At 36.2% G+C, this 22,543-nt stretch overlaps 1 protein-coding gene across 6 annotated transcripts in view; it reads left to right on the top strand.

Moving 5' to 3' along the window:
* PPP4R4 (protein phosphatase 4 regulatory subunit 4) overlaps positions 1–22,543 on the top strand; it is a 100,867-nt gene that overhangs the window by 1,537 nt on the left and 76,787 nt on the right. For 4 of the 6 annotated variants that reach the window (XM_074326992.1, XM_074326994.1, XM_074326993.1 and 1 more), the window contains exon 2: positions 357–430. In XM_074326992.1, coding sequence (XP_074183093.1) covers positions 357–430 — 74 coding nt within the window. Of the gene's footprint in view, positions 1–356; positions 431–22,543 lie in introns of those variants that run through there. The other 2 variants (XM_019745808.2, XM_074326996.1) reach the window with 2 other exon arrangements.

The raw sequence follows: 22,543 nt of genomic DNA, 5'->3' as shown, positions 1-22,543 counted from the left end.
GGGGTAGTAGAGATAAAAAGTATAGATATATTTTATATATGCATATACAATTAATTTCAGCAATGTTCTGAAGCCGCAATGTGCTTCTCAAGCGTCAATCTAAAAGCTAGAGAGTAAAAAAAGAGAGAAACAAAAACCAAACCCCAAATCTCCACCACCCGAACCTAACAATTAGAGACCTCTCAGATTGAGGTCATCACTAGAGTCTCCAGGCCATTGATTAGTTTTTAACGATGATGCTTAATTGTGGAACTTTTCCATTAGTCAGTAGTAGTCATATAGGGTCCCTGGAGGGGGACTGGGGGGACAAGACTGATGGATATTTGTGTGCCTAATTTGTATTTTACACTTGACAGACACCAGAAGAAATAGAAAGATTGACAGTTGATGAAGACCTCAGTGATATTGAAAGGGCTGTTTATCTGCTCAGGTATTTCTGAAAGTCTTTCTGTGACATTGCTGCTTTTCCCCTGTGGCTGCATAGTGAATGCTTTCTGAAATGTCACGTTATAGTTATGTGTAGATTTACTTAACCATTTGAACAGAGTACTTTTTCATGCATAGCACTTATTGTGTTATAAGTTAAGATTTAGGTATGAACTTATAAATTTGAGAGCTGAAATCAAATAAGATATCTTGCTTACAGAGTATTGCTTGGAGGAGGAGGAAAAGAACAAGTAATGATTTGATTTGAACCTCATTTTTTTTTTTTTATTCTCCAGGTTTGGTGGTTCTCATACAACATCCAATACATTTAGATGAGATTTAAGAATATCCAGGGATTAATTTTAAGTTAATTGTAGAGTATGAACCTTACATGTTATATACTATATATCAATAGAATATGGTAGTTCAATTTATTGCTCAGGATAGCCTGTTCATATTACTTTTGCTATGTGAACTGTATAAAGTTTTATGAGAGATTTAAAAATTTAATTGTGTCTACTCTCATTTAAGTTTCATCTCACAAGCTCTACAGAATTGTTTAAGGCAAATGGTTATTGCAAATATTTACAAAATTTCTCTCAACTGTTTTAAAAATTGTGGATTTAGCTTCTTAAAAGCTAATGCAGCGAACATTAATGAACATAGCTATGAAAATACTTCAGAAACAAAATTTGCTAAGGTATTTTAAGTACCTATGTTTTAAAAATTTTCTTTTATTTGCACATTCCCCCCCTTTTTGACAAATTAGTTTTCACTTTTGTTTTTCAGAATCAGATTTTGAAAACTGGTGTTATTTATCTCCTGGGATATTTGTCATCCTTGTTTGTTTAGCTTAGGTCTACTTTGCCAGTTTCAGGTGCTGACAAGTTTCTTGTTTTCCTTTCTTGGTTAATAGATCATATTTCTAGCCCCATGTTATTCATTGAAGGATCCTGTAAAAAAAAATGCCATCTCAATATGTCCATTTTAAAAAATTATTTTTTAGCCTATTAGTGAATGGCATCTTGTGTTTCTGTCCTTAGTTTAGTAAGAATTTTAGCATGCTTACAATTTAGACCATTCTTTCCGATAATTCTATCACTTTAAAGTGTTTCTACATCTTAGACCTTATGTTCATGTTCTTTTTGTGTTATTTGGTAGCTTCTTTCATCACTTCTACCTGTTTAAAGAAAACTTTTATTTATGTATGAGTTAGTAGCATGTGTTTTTGTTGTTTAATAGAGAATATTCCAACACTTAACCTATTTTGATATTTTATTGTTATATTTTAAGTACTTTATTCCTTAATAATTAACATTTCCAAAATGGTGAACAATCGTTGTAAGCATCTGCTTTTTCCCACAGTTCTTTGTTTGGAGTGGGTAGACGATTGATGAAAGTTTGGATAAGTTTGTTTTAACATCCAGCAGTTAATGATTTGAAATAAGTTCCTATTCACTCCTACTGAATTCTTTTCTTTGTATAAATGCTGGCTTACAATTAGGAAATGGAGAGTCTTGCTCTACTTACTTGCGACAGCAGATACTGTATTCTAGATATCAGTGACAAGGCTTCTTTTTTAGGATAGCTTATTTGTTTTCTATTTTGCTTTTATTGTTTGTTAGCGAACCAGGTCTTCTGAGTTGTCTGTATTTCTCAGACACAGAACATAACAGACACATCCAGTTCTGGAACTTACAAAGCCCTGATAGAGACAGATGGGTCCTCTCATTTTTAGACAAGAGAATTTTAAGAGAGATCTGATATCTCCTTTAGTTTCTTGTGGCTCTTCTACCTTGAAGGAGCTTTGCAAGGTGACTGAGAAGGCAAACACTAGTTTGGTTGTGTATGGCTTCTCCGGCTGAGTTCTTCTTTTGTGTTTCTACCATCTCACCACCTCCTAGGGGAAAGTGGGATTTCCCCTTTAGGCCAGCTTCTGAAGGGATAGCACTAAGACTGCCTGAAAGGTTCTTTCTTCCATGGGATTCAGGGGAGGGTGTCCAATTGTAGACATGTTCCAAGCTTTGCCTCTGTTAAAGCCTTATCTGCTCTCAGGTACTGACCCTTCTGTTTAAAATGTAAGTTATTGCTTTTTGAAAATTTGTACTCTCCAATGCTGTAGAACCTAATACTGAGTTCTGTTTTTTTTCCCCCCTCGGATTTTCAAGTTTATTTTTTAGTGCTTTACCTTTTCCTTTGTATGTAATACTGTTTTTTTTATTTTTTCTCTCTGCTTTTGAATGCTAGATTTGTTTCTTTAGCTCTCTTATTTTGTATATTAAAACTTTTGGAATAGTATGTTAAATTAGAATTCAGAGTCAAATGTGCAAATGTCAGTAGGAAATGCTTTATATTAGTGGAGATTCTGATAGCATTTAAATTGAACCTAATATTTTTTTAAAAAATCATATACAGAACACCGTCATCCAATGAAAAACAAATCACAGTGTTCATCATCTTACCCTAAAGTATGGCAGGTCACTTATTAATGCTGTTTTCACAATTAAGTTTAGAACATTATGGTATTTAAAGATGTGACACAGATGAATTTGTGGTTTTGCATAAATAAGATGCTGATATACCCATCTGCGGCATTTAACACTGAAGCAAAACTACTTTTCCTAATAGTCACAGCTTGTGGATTAGTCAAAATCATACCAAACATCTTTTTCCTGTTCTGTCTCTTCTTTGTGATTTTGGTATATATTTTAGGAATGTACTTAAAACACTTGGATTATTTTGTTAAAGAAGAATCCTAAGCATGCATACTGTGCTTTCACAAGGTAATTCTTTACTCATATCTCTAATTGCCTATCAGATAAATTGCAGACCCTTACGCTTGGCTTAAGTGACTCCATCTTAGCGGTACAATGTGGTGTCCCACTAGGCCGTCACATTTTTTTAATGGCTTGATTGAAATGTAGTTCATATGCCATATAGTTCACCCATTTAAAGTGTAGTGTTCAGTGCTTTTTAGTGTATTCAGAATGTGCAACCCTCACCACAGTCGATTTTAGAACATTTTCATTACCCCAGTAAGAAACCCGGCGCCTTAGCAGTTCCTCCCCACTTCTTCCCAACCTTCTCAGCCTTTGGGAACCACTAATCTGCTTTCTGTCTCTATGGATTTGCCTATTCTGAACATTTCCTGTGAATGAAATGATATATTATGTGGCCTTTTGTGACTGACTTTTTTCCCTTAGCATGTTTTCAAGTTTCATCCGTGTTGTAGCATGTATCAGTATTTTATTCCTTTTTATCGATGAATCCATTGTGAGGGTGCATCGCGTTTTGTTTTATTCATTCATCAGTTGGTGGGCACTTGGGTTGTTTCCACTCAGTCCCTCACTCTTTGAAGTAGTCATGCTGGTCTCTTCACTGTTACATAGATTGCATTCATCCTTAACTCTGCTTTTCCCCATCCTGGGATACCCTTTCATTATATCTAGCCAACACTTTCCACCCCCAGCATCCAGCTGGAATCCTGCATCTTTCATAAGGCCTTTCCTAACTGCTGAAACACATGGATCCCAGGCTTGTCTGAGCTCCCATATCACTTAGTGTTGGCATCCATCAACTAGTAATTAATCACTACTTTGTATTCTGTCTCTCTCTCTCTCTTTCTCTCTTTCTCTCTCTCGCCTTTCCTTATTGGATTGTAAGTTCTTCTAGGGCAAGCCATATTTTGTGTTGTTGCTCTTTTGGTTCTTTCTTGATCTTTGCTGTGATATAAATATATACCTTTTAATAGAATAAAGTATATTTGTTTCTTTTATGATGACCAAAATGTTAGGTGGATTAAGCAGCTTCTGATTTTTTTGTATCATAGGAAATACAATCAGACAGATTTAGGTTATATCCTATTCCACCATTTATTACTTGTGTGACCATGGGCAAGTTACTTATGGTTGTTAAGCCCTGGTTTCTCACCTGTAAATGGAAATAATAATTGGTTTCCCCAGGTTGTTGCTTATGGCCCCTGACACAGAATAGGTACCCAGTTAATGTTAATTCTCTTCTGTGACCTTTTCCCTTTCCCTACTTCCTTGCTTCTTAGGTGCTCAAGATACATTTCAAACTTTTAAAAGTGGGTAAAAGTATTAATTTAGCCTTCCAATAATTGAACAAACAGGCAAGTGAAATAACTGACGTTTGTGATAAATATCTATTAACTTCCTTTACTAGAAGTATTTATCAGAAACCAGATCTTCACAAATTATAATTAAGCCTTTTAAACTGAGTGATGACAAGATCAGATTGTTTTACAGATTTATATACATATTTTTTACCAAATGATCTTAAGCAATATTTGCTATTTACATTATGTATTCAATATGTTGATTGGTTAATGTACTGGAACAAACTTTTTTTAAAAAAATTTATTGGGGTGACAATTGTTAGTAAAATTACATAGATTTCAGGTGTACAATTCTGTATTACATCATCTATAAATGCCATTGTGTGTTCACCACCCAGAGTCAGTTCTCCTTCCATCACCATATATTTGACCCCCCTTACCCTCATCTCCTACCCCCCACCCCCCTTACCCTCTGGTAACCACTAAACTATTGTCTGTGTCTATGAGTTTCTGTTTCTCATTTGTTTGTCTTGTTCTTTTGTTGTTTTTGGTTTATATACCACATATCAATGAAATCACATGGTTCTCTGCTTTTTCTGTCTGACTTATTTCGCTCAGCATTACATTCTCAAGATCCATCCATGTTGCCACAAATGTTCCTATATCATCTTTTCTTACCGCCGAATAGTATTCCATTGTGTATATATACCACAACTTCTTTATCCATTCATCTATCAAAGGACATTTTGGTTGTTTCCATGTCTTGGCCACTGTAAACAAAGCTGCAATGAACATTGGAGCACACATGTCTTTATGTATAAATGTCTTCAGATTTTTTGGTAGATACCCAGGAGAGGGATTTGCTGGGTCATATGGTAATTCTATTCGTAATTCTTTGAGGAACCTCCACACTGCCTTCCATAGCGGCTGCACCAGTCTGCATTCCCACCAACAGTGTATGAGGGTTCCTTTTTCTCCACAGCCTCTCCAACACTTGTTACTATTTGTCTTGTTGATGATAGCCATTCTGACTGGGGTGAGGTGATATCTCATTGTGGTTTTTATTTGCATTTCTCTGATGATTAGTGATGTTGGAACACACTTTTATGTTGCTTACTTTTACAGTCACTTGTCACTAGTTTTCACTTGGCGCTGTGAATTTTAAAACATTTTGCACTTTACTTTTCAGGGAGAGTCAAGATTAAAGGGCATCATATGAACATTTCCCCTTTTCTTTCTCTTCCCATCTTTTTTTTTTTTTTTTAAGGCGAAAGTGCTCCCCCTAGTGATATCACAGAGTGAGTTTTCTGCAGCCAAATCTGGAAATAAAGTGCTGTAAACTGTGGCTATTGCTAATCACATCTGGGAACTCTTGCGTTCCCGACTGGAATATGGTAGCAATGAGGTAGTGAGGAAGAACTCCAGTGATAAGCTTTGCTACTCTCTTATATTTGGTTATCTTTTAAAAATACCTATCCTATTTGCTCTGCAAATGTGAAAAGTCGTGTGAAAACTCCTTATTGGCCCTTATTTCGAAGATCTTCTATATACCTACACTTCTTTTACTTTCACTATTGTCTTGATTTTTTTTTTTTTTCATTCCTTCTGTCTTTTATACTGTTTCAGTGAGGAGATGTATAAGGGGTGTGTGTGTGAGAGAGAGAGAGAGAGAGAGAGAGAGAGAGAGAGAGAGAGAGAGCCACTCAGCTAGTGAGAGCAGAAGTCTGTGGGTATTCTAGAGAGTAGCCTATTAGCTATGAGCTTTCAGCTCGCCTATGGCAGTCTTTTGAGACCTTGTTGAGAGGGATACTATCCCCTTTCAAAGCATGCACTGTGATGATTTTGCTTCCTCCTTGGATACCCATGATATTCTCTCTTGTTTTTGTGTTTAGCTTCTTTTGTTCAGCCTTAGAAAAAAGATTTGTCCTTTTTGTTTCATGGAAAAATAGATTGTTCATTCTCATTGTTGTATAGTATTCTATTATATGAATATACCACAGTTTATACATTCTTCTGTTGATGGACATTGGCTTGTTTCCAGTTTTTGGCTATCATAAATAATGTTGCTGTGAACACTCACGTACAAGCCTTTTGGTCAATATATGAGTATGTATGCGTTTCTTTTAGGTATCATCATAAAAATAGAGTTATCGGTCATAGCATATGCATATGTCCATCTTAAAAGGTATTGTTAAACAATTCCCAGAGTGTGCTTGTACCAATTTATACCTCTACCAGCAGTGTATGAGTGATTCCAGCCTATGTTTCTTAGGAAACAAAAGTGGCAGACTTTATATAGTACACGAATTTCTAGCATATCAATAATGAAATACCTACTTAATAGCTCATAGAAGTTTCTGTTTTTCTCTGCATGATTTACTTATATCATCTTTTTTCTTTTCCTACAAGAAAGACAGTTTCCATAAGTTTTTACAATTCATCTTTATGCTGCTAGACTGTTTGGTTAGAAGACCCTTGGTTAGAAGTTCTTATTTTAGGAGTACCACCTTCAGTTGCTGCATTTTTAATGATCCTAAGAGGTCCCATTAAAAAAAAAAAAGCAAGTTACCATCTTCTGTAAAGATGATGCACAAATGACTTGCCTTTGTAGATAGAAATAGGAAGCATCTTCATTTTCATGTTTTAGGCTAGAGAGATCACTGTTTCACGTATTAAGAAGAATACATAATGGATTCCAGCTGTATATCTTCCGTTATCACTGAGGCCAAATTACTTAAGTCTTGGCAAACTCTGAATTCCCGTTTTGGAAAAGTACTGGGTCTCTGAATATAAGGGGTTTGGCAACTACTTCCCATCTCCTTTTCCTTGGCTTTTGTTAGAGAAGAACGATGGGAGGCATTTGCTTCTTTTCTCCTATTGACTGAAGCTTCAGCAGGCTGTGTCTGTGACATCAGTGGAAAGCAGAATGCTCTTATGAGATCTGTAGGAAACGCTTAAAAGTAAACTATTTTTGTCAATGTAAAGGCGACCCATATAATCTCTTGGAAAGACCTAGAGCATAATAAAATGATGATTCTGACAGATTTGAGCAGTTTTCTTTAGTATAGCTGTTTGATTACCTACTTAAAATATCTACAAATTTCTATGATAAAACACTATAAAGTAATATCAAAATGATTTTACAGATTTGAATAAAAGGTGGGTTATGTAACTACAGTGTAACCATAACATGTATGTATGTGCATATTATAAATGCATGTATGTATGTGTGCATGTGTATTTTCATGAACAATTAGTTCACACTGACCCTTGGAAAGTAGCTCAGTGAGATACAGAAAGATTGCCTTTTGTCCCAAATCATAGCTAATTAGCTCCTGGTAAAAATTTGGAGTTGTATTCCTTGGCTCACTATCTTGTTGAGTTGTGTAGTGGTTTCTTAGTGTTCAATTGTGAATTAAGATGCTGGCTGTACCAAGTGGTAAAAATCATAAATCTCTTAGAATTAGGGTCACATGATGGGTATTAAACCATTGAACAGGTGGGAGGCATGGAGCAGTTTTCAGGCTTAATTCTTCAGTCACCACTTGCGGCTTCGTCCTTTGGTATGTGGTGCACATGTCAGAAATAATTACAAAAGCTATTATATCCTCACCTATGGATGTCCCTTATAGTGTTATTTTCCATCCATATCAGAGATGTTAGTAATGGAGAAGATTTGTAATGCAACTAATAGCTACTTTAGGATACATCTTAGGTTTAACCACACAAAATGCTTACTGAGTACTTATTTGTTAGGTGCCCCCTGAGGAGTGAATGGCATTGTACCAGCAGATACTTGTGTTCAAGGAAGTACCTGTTTAAGGAAACAAATGCATTTTTCTTAAATGTCAACAGCATGGAAGTCATCCCCAATTAACAAGTGTATTGGGCATTGAGAAGGCAGTGTGTTGTGTCAGAAATACATACTTTATATGAAGACAGATCCAGATTTATTCTTGGGGGCCGAGCCTTGCTCATTTACTTACTGAGAGGCCTTGGTTAAGTTGCTTATCTTCTCCGAGTCCAAGCTTCCTAATCTAAACTGGGAATAATAATATCTACAGTGTGGGATTGTTAAGAAGATGAGAGGAAATGTATGTAGAGGGCACGGTGCTTGGTGCCGAGTTATGTTCAGTAAAGGATAACCGGTCTTTGAAATCATCTGTTTGCAATTCAGAACATATTTTACTTTGGATGTATAGGAAAATTCCCATCCAGAAGCTTCATGTGGTTATAAGGTTTTTTCTCCAGATGATGCCCCTTTGCAGTTAATCCTCTAGCCTGACCCTAGGCAACCAATGATCTGCCTTTTGTCACCATAGATTGGGTTTTTCTGTTCTGGAATGTAGACATATGTTTTCATATCTCTTGGGTAAATGCCTGAAAATGGAATGCTAGGTGTCATATGGTAAGTGCGTATATATTTTTATGTGTTTTTCTTTTTTACCATTTTATTGAGGTATAATTGACATCCACTAAACTGCACATATTTAAACTGTGCAATTTGATTAATTTTGTCATGTATATACCCATTAAGCCATCATCACAATTAAGATAATGAACATATCCATCACCCTCAGAAGAAACTTTGTGCCCCGTTGTAATATTTTCTCCCATTTCTCTGATCCCTTCCCCTACTTCAGGCAACCGCTGATCTGCTTTCTGTCCCTCTAGATTAGTTTGCAATGTCTAGAATTTTATAGAAATGAATCATACAGTAGCTTCTCTTTAGTCTGGCTCCTTTACGCAACATAATTATTTAGAAGTTCATTCATGACGTTGCATATATCAATAGTTTATTCCTTTTTATTATTGATAATTATTCCATTGTAAGAATATAACACATTTTACTTATCCAGTCATCAATCGATGGACATTTAGGTAATTTCCAGTTTGGGGCTATTACAAACTAAATGGCTATAAGCATTCATGTCCAAATCTTTGTGTAGATGTGCACCTTCCTTCCTCTCTGATAAACAGCGAGGAGTGGAATAGCTGGATCGTACTATAGGTATATGTTTACATTTTTAAGAAATGGCTAAACTATTTCCAGTGTGATTGTGCAATTTTACACTCCCACCAGCAGTGGATGAGAGATTGAGTTGCTCCGTATACTTGCTGATACTTGGTGTGTTTAGTCATTTTGTTTTTAAGCCATTCTAGTGGTATTTCTAGTGGTCTAGTTACTGGTATTTCATTGGACTTGTCATTGGGTTCTCCAAATGACCAATGGACATTGAGCGTCTTTACATGTATTGATGAGCCATGTCCATCTTAAAAGAGAGCAGCAAACACGCTTTCCCATGTCTGGTGAAGTGTCTGTTCAAGTTTTGGCCCGTTTGTTGGATATCTGCTTTACGAATATTTTCTCCCAGTCTGTGGCTTGCCTTTTAATTTCTATAAGAATAGCTTTCAAAGAGCAAAGGATTTTTTACTTTGCTGTGGTCTAATTTTGATGAGGTCTAATTTACTGATTTTTTTTCCTTGATAGTACTTTTTGTGTTATATTTAAGAATTTTTTGCCAAATTCTAGGTCATTAAGATTTTTGCCCCTGTTTTCTTTTATAAGTTGTAAGGTTTTAGCTCCTAATTTTAGGTCTGTGATCTATTTCCAGTTCAATTCTGTGTATGGTATAAGGTAAGGGTTGAAGTTAATTTTCCCCACATGGCTATGTTGTGCAATTGAAAGAGCCAGTTTGCTATTGTAAAACCCAGTTCTTCGGCACCGTTCCCTCCTCTTCCTTCCATGGGATATTATGGGTTGGGCCCAATAGAAATTAAGGTTCCACGTTGCTTCAGTAGGCTATCCTCAATTCTAAGGAAAAGAAAAGATGTTGAACTCCAGTTTCTTATTTCATCCACGAGGCCATGCCAATGGACGTCCCAGAAGGCGCAGAAACTCCTCGGGTAGGTGAACAGGTTCAGAGCTTTTTTTCAAAAAGGGTCATTTGTAAGGTAGATACTCATAATTCAGAAACTGCCTGTGTTTCATGAAGGATTAGATGCAATATTATAATAAAACAAAAAATATTGTTCATTTTGCAGAACTGAAATACATCAGTTGAACAATATTTTCTTTAAAGAGCTCTGTACGTTGTAGATTTGGTTTGAATAACTTTTGGGCAGAATGTGTACCTCACATAATTTTCCAGTTGTTTGGTGGATTTTTCCAGATATCTTCTTGCTATTGGTTTCTAGTTTAATTCTGTGATGGTCATAGTGATGTAGGATTCACCGGCAATTTCTGGGTGTGGGCCGGGATCGTGTCTCGTGAAGCCGAAGAGTGGAAACACGGACCGGGGAGAGGCAAAGAGTTGCAAAGGAAGATAGTTTATTAAAGCAAGAGGAAAGGTTACAGCTCCCAAGCGGGAGGGGGTACCCGAGACTGGGAAGCCCACTAGCTAAGGCAAAAAGCTTTACTTTTATATTTCTGTTTCTACCTGGGAAGGGAATACTGGAATGCCGGTGCCTACCAGTATGTTTATCAGATCTGCTCTGCTGCTCCAGCCTGGGGAGACTTTTGAAATGTTCCCATTGCCCCAGAGTGTGATTCAGGTTTTTGCCCTGCAGGAGCACGTCATCTGGAGGCTTGGAATATATGGTCAGTTCCGTTTCTGCTCAGTCTACCAGGGAATTCCTAACTGCTGATGTCATACTAACTAACCTGGGTCAATGGAACATACTTTGCTTCACTTCAGTTCTTCTACATTTGCTGAGGTTTGTTTTTTGGCCAGAACACGTGGATCTTGGTGAATATTCCATGTACACGTGGAAACAACGTATCTTCTATTGTTGTTGGGTGTAGTGTTCTATAAATGTCAATTAGGTCAAGTTGGTTGACGGTATTTTTCAGATTTTCTGCATCTCTAAGGATATTTTCTATTTGTTCTATTGACTACAGAGTGGAGTATTGAAGTCTCCATACTTGTGGACTTGTCTTCTCCTTCTTTGAAATCTATCATTTTTACTAGCAGTTCATATATTTTGGTATCTATAGTTAGGTGCATATATACTGTGTTTCCCTGAAAATAAGACCTAGCCGGACAGTCAGCTCTAATGCATCTTTTGGAGCAAAAATTAATGTAAGACCCGGTCTTATTTTACTGTAATATAAGACTGGGTCTTATATGATATGATATATGATATGATATGATATGATATAATATAATATAAAATACTGGGTTTTATATTAATTTTTGCTCCAAAAGACGCATTAGAGCTGATTGTCTGGCTAGGTCTTATTTTCGGGGAAACAGGGTAGGTAAGATTATTATGTTTGCTTGGTGAATTACCCCTTTTATAGTTATGTAATGTTTTTATCTCTAGAAATATTCTTTGTTTTGAAGTCTACTTTATCTGATATTAATATAACTCACTCTAGCTTTCTTTTGGTTAGTGTTTACACAGCATATCTTCTTATGCCCTTTAACTATTTAAAAAAAAATTTATTTTGGAATTACTTTACATTTCCAGAAAAGTTGCAAAGATAGTACAGAGAGTTTCTGTATACCTTTTACCAGTTTCTCTTAAAGCTACTGTCTTATATAACCATGGTACATTTGTGAAAAAAATGAGGATTTAACATTGGTGTATTACTATTAACTAAACTCCAGACTTTATTTGGATTTCACCAGTTTTTTCACTACTGTCCCTTTTTTCTGTTTCAGTATCTAATCCAGAATACCACATTACAAATACCACATTACATTTAGTTGGCAGAGCTCCTTAGTTTCCTCTTGGCTTTGACACTTTCTTAGTCTTTCCTTGCTTTTCATGATCTTGATAGTTTTTTTTCATTTGTTTTGTTTTTTAAAAATATTTTATTGGGGAAGGGGAACAGGACTTTATTGGGGAACAGTGTGTACCTCCAGGACCCTCCTCCAAGTCAAGTCGCTATCCCTTCAGTCTCAGTTGTGGAGGGCGCAGCTCAGCTCCACGTCCAGTTGCCACTGCTAGTTGCAGGAGGCGCAGCCCACCATCCCTTGCGGGAGTCGGTTGAAGGGGAGTTTGAGAGGACATGCTCCAACCAACTGAGCCATCCAGGAGCTCAGCAGCAGCTCAGCTCAAGGTGCCCTGTTCAATTTTAGTTGCAGGGGGCGCTGCCCACCATCCCTTGTGGGAGTCAAGGAATCGAACTGGCAACCTTGTGGTTGAGAGCTGGCACTCCAACCCACAACTGAGCCATCTGGGAGGCAGCTCAGCTCAAGGTGCTGTGTTCAATCTTAGTTGCAGGGGGCACAGCCCACCATCCCTTGTGGGACTGGAGGAATTGAACTGGCAACCAGGTGGTTAAGAGCCCACTGGCCCATGTGGGAATCAAACCAGCAGCCTTCGGAGTTAGGAGCATGGAGCTCCAACCGCCTGAGCCACCGGTCTTGATAGTTTTGAAGAGTACTAGTGAAGTATTTTGTAGACTGTCCCTCAATGCATGTTTGTCTGATGTTTTTCTCCTTAATTAGATTGGGATTACGGGCTCTTGGGAAGAATACCATAGAGGAGAAGTGCCTTTCTCATGCCATCATTTCAGGGGTACATGCTATCAACATGACTTATCAATGGTGATGTAATGTTGATCGCTGGGTGAGAGTAGGAGTGGGGTAAGAGGACTGCCCAACCTTTTTCCTGATCTGAGGGGGAAAGCAAAGCATTCAGTTTCTCACCATTGAGTATGTTGTTGGCTATAGGTTTTCTATAGATACCATTAAGGGAAGGAAGTTTCCTCTGTTCCTAATTTGCTGACAGTTTTTATCATGAATGGGTATTGAATCTTGTTAAAAAAAATTTTTTCTGAATCTATTGATATGATACATGGCTGTTCTTATTTTGTCTTTTAATATGGTGAATTATACTGATCAGTTTTCAAACAAACCAGCCTTGTATTTTTGGAATGAAATCTACTTGGTCATGATGTATGAGATTTTTTTATGTTTCTGGATTCTATTTGCTACTATGTTTTTGAAGATTTTTGCATCTATTTTAATGGGAAATACAGGCCTGCAGTTTTGTTTTCTTGTACTATCTTTGTCAGTTTGGGTTTTAGGGGAATGCTCATTAAATAACTGGGGAAATGGTTTCCTATTTTCTGGATGAGCTTGTATAGCATTGGTATTATTTCTTCCTTAAATGTTAGGGAGAACTCACTAATTAAACCATCTGGGCTTGGAATTTTCTTTTTTGAAAGGTTTTAACTAAAATTCAATTTAGTTAATAAATGTAGGATTATTTCAGTCACATATTTCTTCTTGAGTGAGTTCTAGTAGTTTTTGTCTTTCAAGTATAGGTGCACCTCGTCTTATTGCGCTCCACTTTATTGTGCTTCACAAATGTTGCGTTTCTTACAAATTGAAGGCAAGACCCTCCACCAGTAGAAGGATGATGACTCACTTTATTGCAGTGGCCTGAAACCAAACCTGCAATATATCTGGAAGTATGCCTATATTTAACTCTATTTCATGTAAGTTATTGACTTTATGGGCATTGAATTATGCTATGCTAGTATTCCCTTTTAATGTTTGTGGGATCAGTAGTGATGTCTCCTCTTTGATTCCTGATATTGATAATTTGTGTCTTCTTGCTGTTTTTCTTGTTTAACATGTCTAGAGGTTTATCAATTTTATTGATCATTTTAAAGAAACAGCTTTTGGTTTTATTATCTTTCTCTAGTGTTTTTGTTTTCAATTTCATTGAGTTTTGTACTAATATGTGTTATTTCCTTTCTTCTGCTTGTTTGCATTCTCTTCTTTCTCATTTCTTAAGGTAGAAGCTTAGGTTATTGATTTTAGATCTTTCTTCTGTTCTAATATATACATTATAATGCTGTAAATTTCTCTCCAGGTACTGCTTTAGCTGCATCCTACAGATTTTAATACGTTGTGTCTTCATTACGATTTAATTGAAAAACTAAAAACATTTTCTCTCAAGACTCCTTCTTTGACTCATGAGTCATTTAGAAGAGTTTTGTTTAATTTCCAAATATTGGGGGATTTTCCAGATTTTTTTCATTACTGATTTCTAGTTCCATTATGGCTTGAGAATGTGCTTTGTTTGATTTCTGTGACCTCCCCCTCCTTCCCCATTAACAGCTCTGATTTCATTTCTTACAATTGCCTTCTTTGCTTGGTGTGTACTCCAGCTGTTTTTGCTGTTTATTAAACATACCAAGTACACATCTACCTTAAGGCTTTTACACGTGCTGTTCTTTCTGCTTTTAATGTTCTTTTTCCCCCTCAGGTATCTGAATTGCTAGCTCTATCATTTACTTCAGATCTTTACTCAATTGTGGGTTGTCTACTTATCTTAGATAAATGGCATCACCATCTACTTAGTGTCACAATTAAACACCTTGGAGTATCCTCAATTTCTCTTGTTGCTCATCTCTGGTATTTAAACAGAGTAAATCTTCCTTTTACAAAATAGAAACATTCACAAGTTTTCTGATATAAACATTAAAAAAATCCCCATATTTGTTTAGTTAAACTGAGTTTCAAATCCTTGATTAGCAGAAACCTGCTGCTGGGTCAAAATTCCAGTGTTTTTTCTTTGGAAAACACTCATTTCTTTTGATATAGTGGTGGGTAAATAGATGTGGCCTCCTTTTCTTTTTTTTTTTTTTCAGGAAAATATTTTTTAACGTTCCAAAATAACATATATTTTATTCAGTTCTAGTCTCTTATTTATCATAAGGGCATATGTATATAATAATCACTCTCTAGACTAATTTTGTATTTCTTTTTATCAGTCAGTGAGAACTATGTAACTTGTGTTTTAAAAAAAATTTTGTTGCTAAGAAACATAGAACTGAGCCACTAAAAGCTGCGTGACCTTGGTGACATCATTTAGCTCCTCTGTATTGTCAGCAAAGTGAGGGAGATGTACTAGTCATGCTGTTAAGATTCTTTCTTGCACTGTGACTCCGTAAACTTGACTCAGGGCTTGCCCCAGTTGTTAACTTGCCTCAGGGGGTTAGTGCACTTATTTCTTTACTCCGTGAGAAGGATTTGCTTGTATCTAGTTAAAAAACCCAACTCAGTGTGTACTAGTCAGCTCCGATTCTTTTGATTGGCGTTTTCTATAAAATATTAAAATGTTCAATATTTTTCATATTTAAATATATGTGCTGCTCTCAGTGCTTTTGTTTTGTGTAGCTAAACAGTGTATAAAAAAGAATAGAATGGCTTGTTATTTCATCAAATAATTATTTCATAGTAAAAGTCATTACATATTGTGATTTAAAAAGTCCATTGTACTGCTTAATTTCTTCATGATTCCCACACAAATAGCATGTGGACAACATGTTAAAATCTATATCTATATCTATATATCTAGGAAAGATATATATCTTAAAGATATATATATATATATATCTTAAATATATATATATCTTAAATACATATATTTCTTATCTATATCATTGTTTACTTATATATATGAGTAAATTTACTCATTATTTATTTATATATCAGTCTTTACTCCTTGAATTACATATGGTATAATTGACAATTGTGTTTCCTTAGACAATATTTTTCTTGTAAGATAACTAGAGGACAGGTAATTCATATATTGCTAAAAGGAATGACATGAATGTCTAAAATAGTTCTTGAATTACAAGGGACATCAGGAAGAAAATTGACTTTATTTCTTTTAAAGAAGAAAATATATGTGTGAACTTAATATAAATTAGTTGTTATTTAGGAACCCATGAGACATCTTATAGGATCAGTAGTTTGGGGTTTTTTGTTTTTGTTTTTGTTTTAATTAGATTCTTGCTTTGTGAAGACAGTATCCTAACCCTGACAATAACTAGCTGGTTGACCTTGAGAAACTTTCATAATCTCTGTAGGTGTTGGTTTCTTCATTGTCACAATGTGAGGAGGTGAATTATATTTTTAAGGCCCTCTTTAACGCCAGCATTCCATTAGAGAAAAGCAATCATCATTTCACACAGCTTTTACGAGACTGATTTTTGGTTGACTGATGTACCTTTAAATTTTATAATTGATTTGTTTGTATCACACTTCTGATTCAGTGCTTGAGTTGTAATAATATCAGTCAAATGAACAGAGAGGAACCACAGTATCATGTTAGGGACTCTTTCTGGGTCAAATTATTTACTCCTAGATTTCAGTTATTGTCTTCATTACATAATTTCCAAATCTGTGGCTATAGCCTTGGGCTTTTCTCCCCAGCTTTGGACCCGCACTGTTTGTTGGGTCGTGTCACCTTGATGTCTCTACCAAGATGTCTCACTGGCTTTTCAAACTCAGTGTGCCTGAAGCTGGGTTCATCATTTTTAATCTAAATTTGCCTCCACTTGTTATTGAAGCCTGACCATCCTTTTAAATCACACTGCAGGGAAGCCTGGGAATAATTTTGTACTATTGTTTTTCTTTCAGTAATTCGTTTTATATCAAGTCCTATCGATTTTATTTCTGCAAGAAGCCATTTCTTCCTCCTACTCTAATTCAGATACACAGAAGCAGAGTGCTTTGTTTTTATTATTTTCTTTCTACTTCTAGAACACAGTGACTGGCAATTCATAAGTGTTCAGTAAATCGTTATGAAGTAATTGAATAAATCTTGTCAAGCATGGGATGTTTGAACACATTGTTCCTTCTCCACTTTTCACCAATTCCTACTCATTTTTAGGGTCTCAACTCTTCAGAGAAGGCTTCCCTTGACCTCCAAAGTAAGAGATATTCTTGATAGTGCTTTTCCTTTAAAGGTCTTTGCACACTTAGGATGATTTGATTGATTTTTGTTGTTGTTTAATGCATGTCTTCTGTGACTGTGAAGCTCTAATAGGGCAGGGATCACGTGATGTCTGTCTGTACCACCTTCTCCCTGCCCAGGGCTCAGTGCCCTGCTCAGTGCCCCATATGTAATAAGCACTCAGTTAATAGTTGTTGCCTGACGACTTCTATGGCTGGGCCCAAAACATGGTTAGATGGTATTGGAGACTCCAGAACCACTGCCTGGCACCCAGCAGGTTCTGAAGAGATACTACCTGAATTATTGAACACATCAGTCCACCTGTTTTCTGAGGTTAAGTCTTTGGGTTCCTTCTCCTTCCTGTGACAGCTATGAGTGTTTATGATCCTTCCTTCCTGCAGGTGCCAGGGATTTTCTGATTTTCACAGCTGTCAGTTACTATTCTACTTTCCCTCCTGGGTTCCTCATCTGCTGGATTGGCCGCTATGTAACCCCAGTCTTCTTAGCTACTCTTTTCCCCTGCTACGTGTATATATTTTTAAAAGGCATTTAAAAAAAAAAAAAAGATTTTTATTGCCATTTGTTAATGGGGAAATACAAAGGCTGATGTAAAAAAATAATAGGAGAGGTTACAATGTTTCCAGAAATCTTCCAAATTTGTATAGTTATTCCTAAAGTCATATTTTACGTACCTTTCAGTATTCCTGCTATAGCTTATATAGTTAGGGCAGACCCTGGTAATGTTTCCTTTCACTCTTTGTAAAATACTGTAGAACAATGATTTTAAGTGTTTTTTACCATGACTCACAGTAAAGAATACACTTTAAATTGTGACCTGGCATACACACACACACACACACACACACACACACACAAGTGTGTGCTAATATATAATTGAAACTAAATGTTAATAATTATCTTGCTATATATTACTTGAAAACATATGGAAGTTAACATCAAATATAATCTGAATGTTGAAATACAATATGGAAAAATCCCAAACAAACAATACAAAAGCAAAAATAAGGAAAGATAAATGCAACAGGTGTGTGTGCCCCTTAGTAAGTGTAGTCCACTCCAGGACAAGTGAGGCTAAGTCCATCTTGTATACTGTTGTAAGATTCGATATGGGCTATGAGGGGGCAAAGAAAGGGTAAAGTAATTCTAAGGTGTTACTGGAGGATCAGAGACCTGTTTGTACCTCTGTTGGTACAAAGAGGGAAGGGGAGAATGAGCTCAAGTTTGGACATGAAGTTGAAGACCCATTCAGAAGAAATGTGGTCTACATAACTGGTGATACTGGTTTAATCAAAAGAGGAGTTTGTCTCTTCTTCACAATAAACATGAAACTTCTGAATACTATGTTGACATGGCATTGGGATAGTGAAAGATATAGTGGCAATTATCAGTAAAAGGATATACCGTGTTTCCCTGAAAATGAGACCTAGCGGACAATCAGCTCTAATGCATCTTTTGGAGCAAAAATTAATATAAGATCCGGTCTTATATTATATTGTATTATATTATATTATATTATATTATATTATATTATATTATATTATATTATATTATATTATATTATATTATAGACCCGGTCTTATAGTAAAATAAGACCAGGTCTTATATTAATTTTTACTCTAAAAGATGCATTAGAGCTGATTGTTCAGCTAGGTCTTATTTTTGGGGAAACACGGTATTATAACATGTATATTACTAAATAATTCATGTGCACATTTTTCTCTTGCAAAATGATCAACATAGAGACATTTTTAGGCTTCAGCCTCTTCTCCTGAGGAGTCTGTGATCCCAGATAGTAGGTGGGCCTAGGTTATGGACTCGGAAAGCATAGTTTGGAATCGTGGCTCTAACCTTTATATGGAGGACTTTGGGTAAATCACTTTTTATTTTCTGGGACCGTTTCCTCAACTGTAAAGTAAGGGTAGCAATATACTGCGTATGTATTGTCGAGATTAATGTGATAATGTCTGTAAAGTGCCTTACCTGGCACATAGTAGACCCTTAAATGTTAATTTTTCTTTTTCATTTACTCGTCCTTGTGTGCTAGTCACAAATATGACTTGTTTTTATATGAGTCCAAGCATGATGCCTATAAGCAGAGTTGAATGGTTCTCTAACTACTTAAACTTCCTAAAGTGATGTTTTGGAGATTTAACGTTATGAAGGATTCAATTTTGTAGCACTAACATGAAAACATGCCACATTTGGAAAATTACTGATATTATGGATTGGTATTCAGTATCTTCTGCTTTAAATTCTTGAGTCATCTTTGTCTTAAAAGGAAGTTTTGTCTTTCTGGGAAGCTTAATTTTCTAAGCTAATCATTTAATTTTATTCTATTTATTAAAACTATTTAATAATTTACTTTGAGTAAAGAAATAATTAAATGTCATCTATGTAAAGTTTAGTTTTCATTGTGAACTCAAAGCAAGGCCTATGTAGCATTTGCTTTATTGTTATAAATTCGAGCATTCGAGCAGTGTCGGCAGCTTATGTGTTATATTTTAGATTTCAAAATGAGAGCTGTTAGGTTTAGGGTCACAGGCTCTGTATATACAAATCATTTAAGATTCTATACATAGTTGAGCAGTAGCAGAGCTAGAGTTCTCCGACTTATGTCTCTAATAGCGACTGTTACATTGTCATTTTTGGATAGCATCTGTTCCTTCCGTCTCCCTTTTCCCATTGGTTTAGGAGTGAATAAACTGTGAGACAGGATTTTTTGCTATACAGTCAGGATTCTTAGTGTGTGAATCTGTCTTCCTCATTAGATTTTGAGCTTTCAGAAGGTTGAGGCAAGATATAAGACTAGAGAAAGACAATGTTGTCAGTGTCTAGGTCTGTCCTAACATGCAGCTTATCTTCTTTGGGGGCGGAGGGCTGGGGTCTTGTAAACTAGCACAGATAGCCTCCTTTTTAGGGACCCAAGATAAAGTTTCTAAAAGTGCTTTAGGCATACCATATAGTAAGAATTTCTGGTCATTTTCTTGATTTCCCACAAATTGTTTATCATTTTGTTTCCTTCCAGCATCGTTGAGAACCAGTTTTTTTGAAATTGTATGTTTTTAAAAACATTAAGTAGCATAGTTATACAGTTTCCTCTACTAGTGCTACATAGCTTAAGATCAAGAGTGGGATGGAAAAAGCAGATGGATAGATTTGGTATTGGCTGGGGGGTGTGCAGGTTGGAAGAGGGGCAGTGTTGTGGAATGTAATGGTGAGTGCATGGGTTTTGGAGTTGTGCAGGCTGGGTAACTTCGGGCAAGTACCTTCATCTTTCTAAGCCCTACTTTCCTCTGTAAAATGGAGCTAATAATAGCATCTACTCTGCCTTATATATTATGAGAATTAAATCAGATGACTGCAAGTAACGTGCTTATTAGCGTAATGCCTAGCATATCCTGTGTTTCCCTGAAAATAAGACCTAGCCGGACAATCAGCTCTAATGCGTCTTGTGGAGCAACACTTAATATAAGATCAGGTATTATATTATATTATATTATATTATATTATATTATATTATATTATATTATATTATATTATATTATATTTATTATATTATATTTATTATATTATATTATATTATATTATATTATATTATATTATATTATATTATTGCCGGTCTTGTATTATAGTAAAATAAGACCGGGTCTTATATTATTGTTGCTCCAAAAGACGCATCAGAGCTGATTGTCTGGCTAGGTCTCATTTCGGGAAACACGGTAGTATATTACCTATTATTGTTATTGTTGTTATTAGCAGGAGGAGAAATGAAGAAATAAGGTCACTGGTGGGACTGTAATTGAAGTAATAGGGGGTTTCAGGCTGGTAAGGGAGAAGGGGAACGAGGAGAATTGATGAGAAACCAGAGAATAAGAAAGAATTGAGGGATTAGAAATGTGATGAGGGTGAAAAATGGATTTAGCTATAGAAAAATAGAAAGATAAAAGTTTATGGGCAGTAAGTGAGATCACAGAGTTTGAGATTCTAGAGGTGGAGCATTTCCAGGGAATGATGTGATCCAGCCTTTGACAACGGTTGCTGAGGTGGAGACAAATTCAGTTTGAATCAACAAATACTTGTAGAGCTCTTACTGTGTGCTAAACACTGGGAAATGTAAAATTTGGGCAAAATATCACTGGATTAGAGGGGATCAAAAACTAGCTATTCATCATTTACCTGAATGATGGAATTACCCAGGGCAGTGGCAGGAGCTGGAATGACAATGAAGACTGAAACTTCATTATCGCAAAAAATGTTTGAGTGGACTGACTTGTTTTTCATTGGTTTAAGATATTACTATAAATGGCTCTTTAAAATAGGTGCGTTTCCCAATGGGAATAAAATAATTAGTAACATTAATTTAGAATTTAAAAGATAGCTGTCCTAAATTCATTTATTTAACTAGTCTTTTTTTTCCCTTCCTCTTTCCTTTTTAGCCACTAGTGTACAGATTAGATGATTAACCCAGTTCTTTTTAGTTTTAGAGAAACGGCTTGCTGAGTGGGATTGTGTCCTTTTTGTTTCTGAGTGAGTATCCTGGAAAAGGAACATGTCCCAAAGAATAGCACAATTGGGGCAGAAGGGAGCAGCTCGTGTTCAAGCCTGCATCATTGTTCCTTGTGCCCAAGTTGAAAGTGCAGGTTTTGAAGTCTAGGAAGTTTATTTTGTAAAAAGAAAAAATATATCTGTATACACACATTGATTGAACATTTATTTTAAAATTACATATACCATATCGAATAGCAATAGAGCGAATTTTATACTGTTGACTTAAACCTATGCTGATTGTTTTTGGGTTCCTTCCATGCAGTGATTGGTAGCACAGTTTGGCACACATTTGGCTTATTTATAGTGTCTGTGACCGAAGTAAGCAGGAGATAGGTAACAGCAGGTCCACAGCCCCCGAAGTTCTCAAGCACGAAGCCCAGCACCCTACTTTCTGTACAGCTAAGTGTGCTCTCCGCCATGTTGATTGCCTGACACACAGCCCTCTCCCAAGCGGCCCTCATACCCTCCTCGAATGTGCACTTAAGTAGACTGCATGCTACCCCACCTCTGCCCGCTGTTCTTATCCACTCACTTCTCACATTGTAATTATGAAGGGAGCCCTGTGGCCCAGACGAAGGGAAGCAGTGAACCCAGGCAGTCCACATCAGATGGACCTTCTGCTTCGTTTGGGCAAATTGTTACTGTGCACTTGGCTCATTCCACTCATGTAGTCTGAAAACTGAGGAGTCTGAAAAATGTGAAGAATCTGCAGTCTCCTCCTTTATTTTATTTTTTCACATTCTTCCTCTGTCATGGTAGCTC

The sequence above is a fragment of the Rhinolophus sinicus genome, linkage group LG03 (assembly GCF_036562045.2).
Source record: "Rhinolophus sinicus isolate RSC01 linkage group LG03, ASM3656204v1, whole genome shotgun sequence".
NCBI lineage: Eukaryota > Metazoa > Chordata > Mammalia > Chiroptera > Rhinolophidae > Rhinolophus > Rhinolophus sinicus.
The sequence above is the reverse complement of the archived record's forward strand: the minus strand, read 5'-3'. Positions and strand labels throughout refer to the sequence as shown.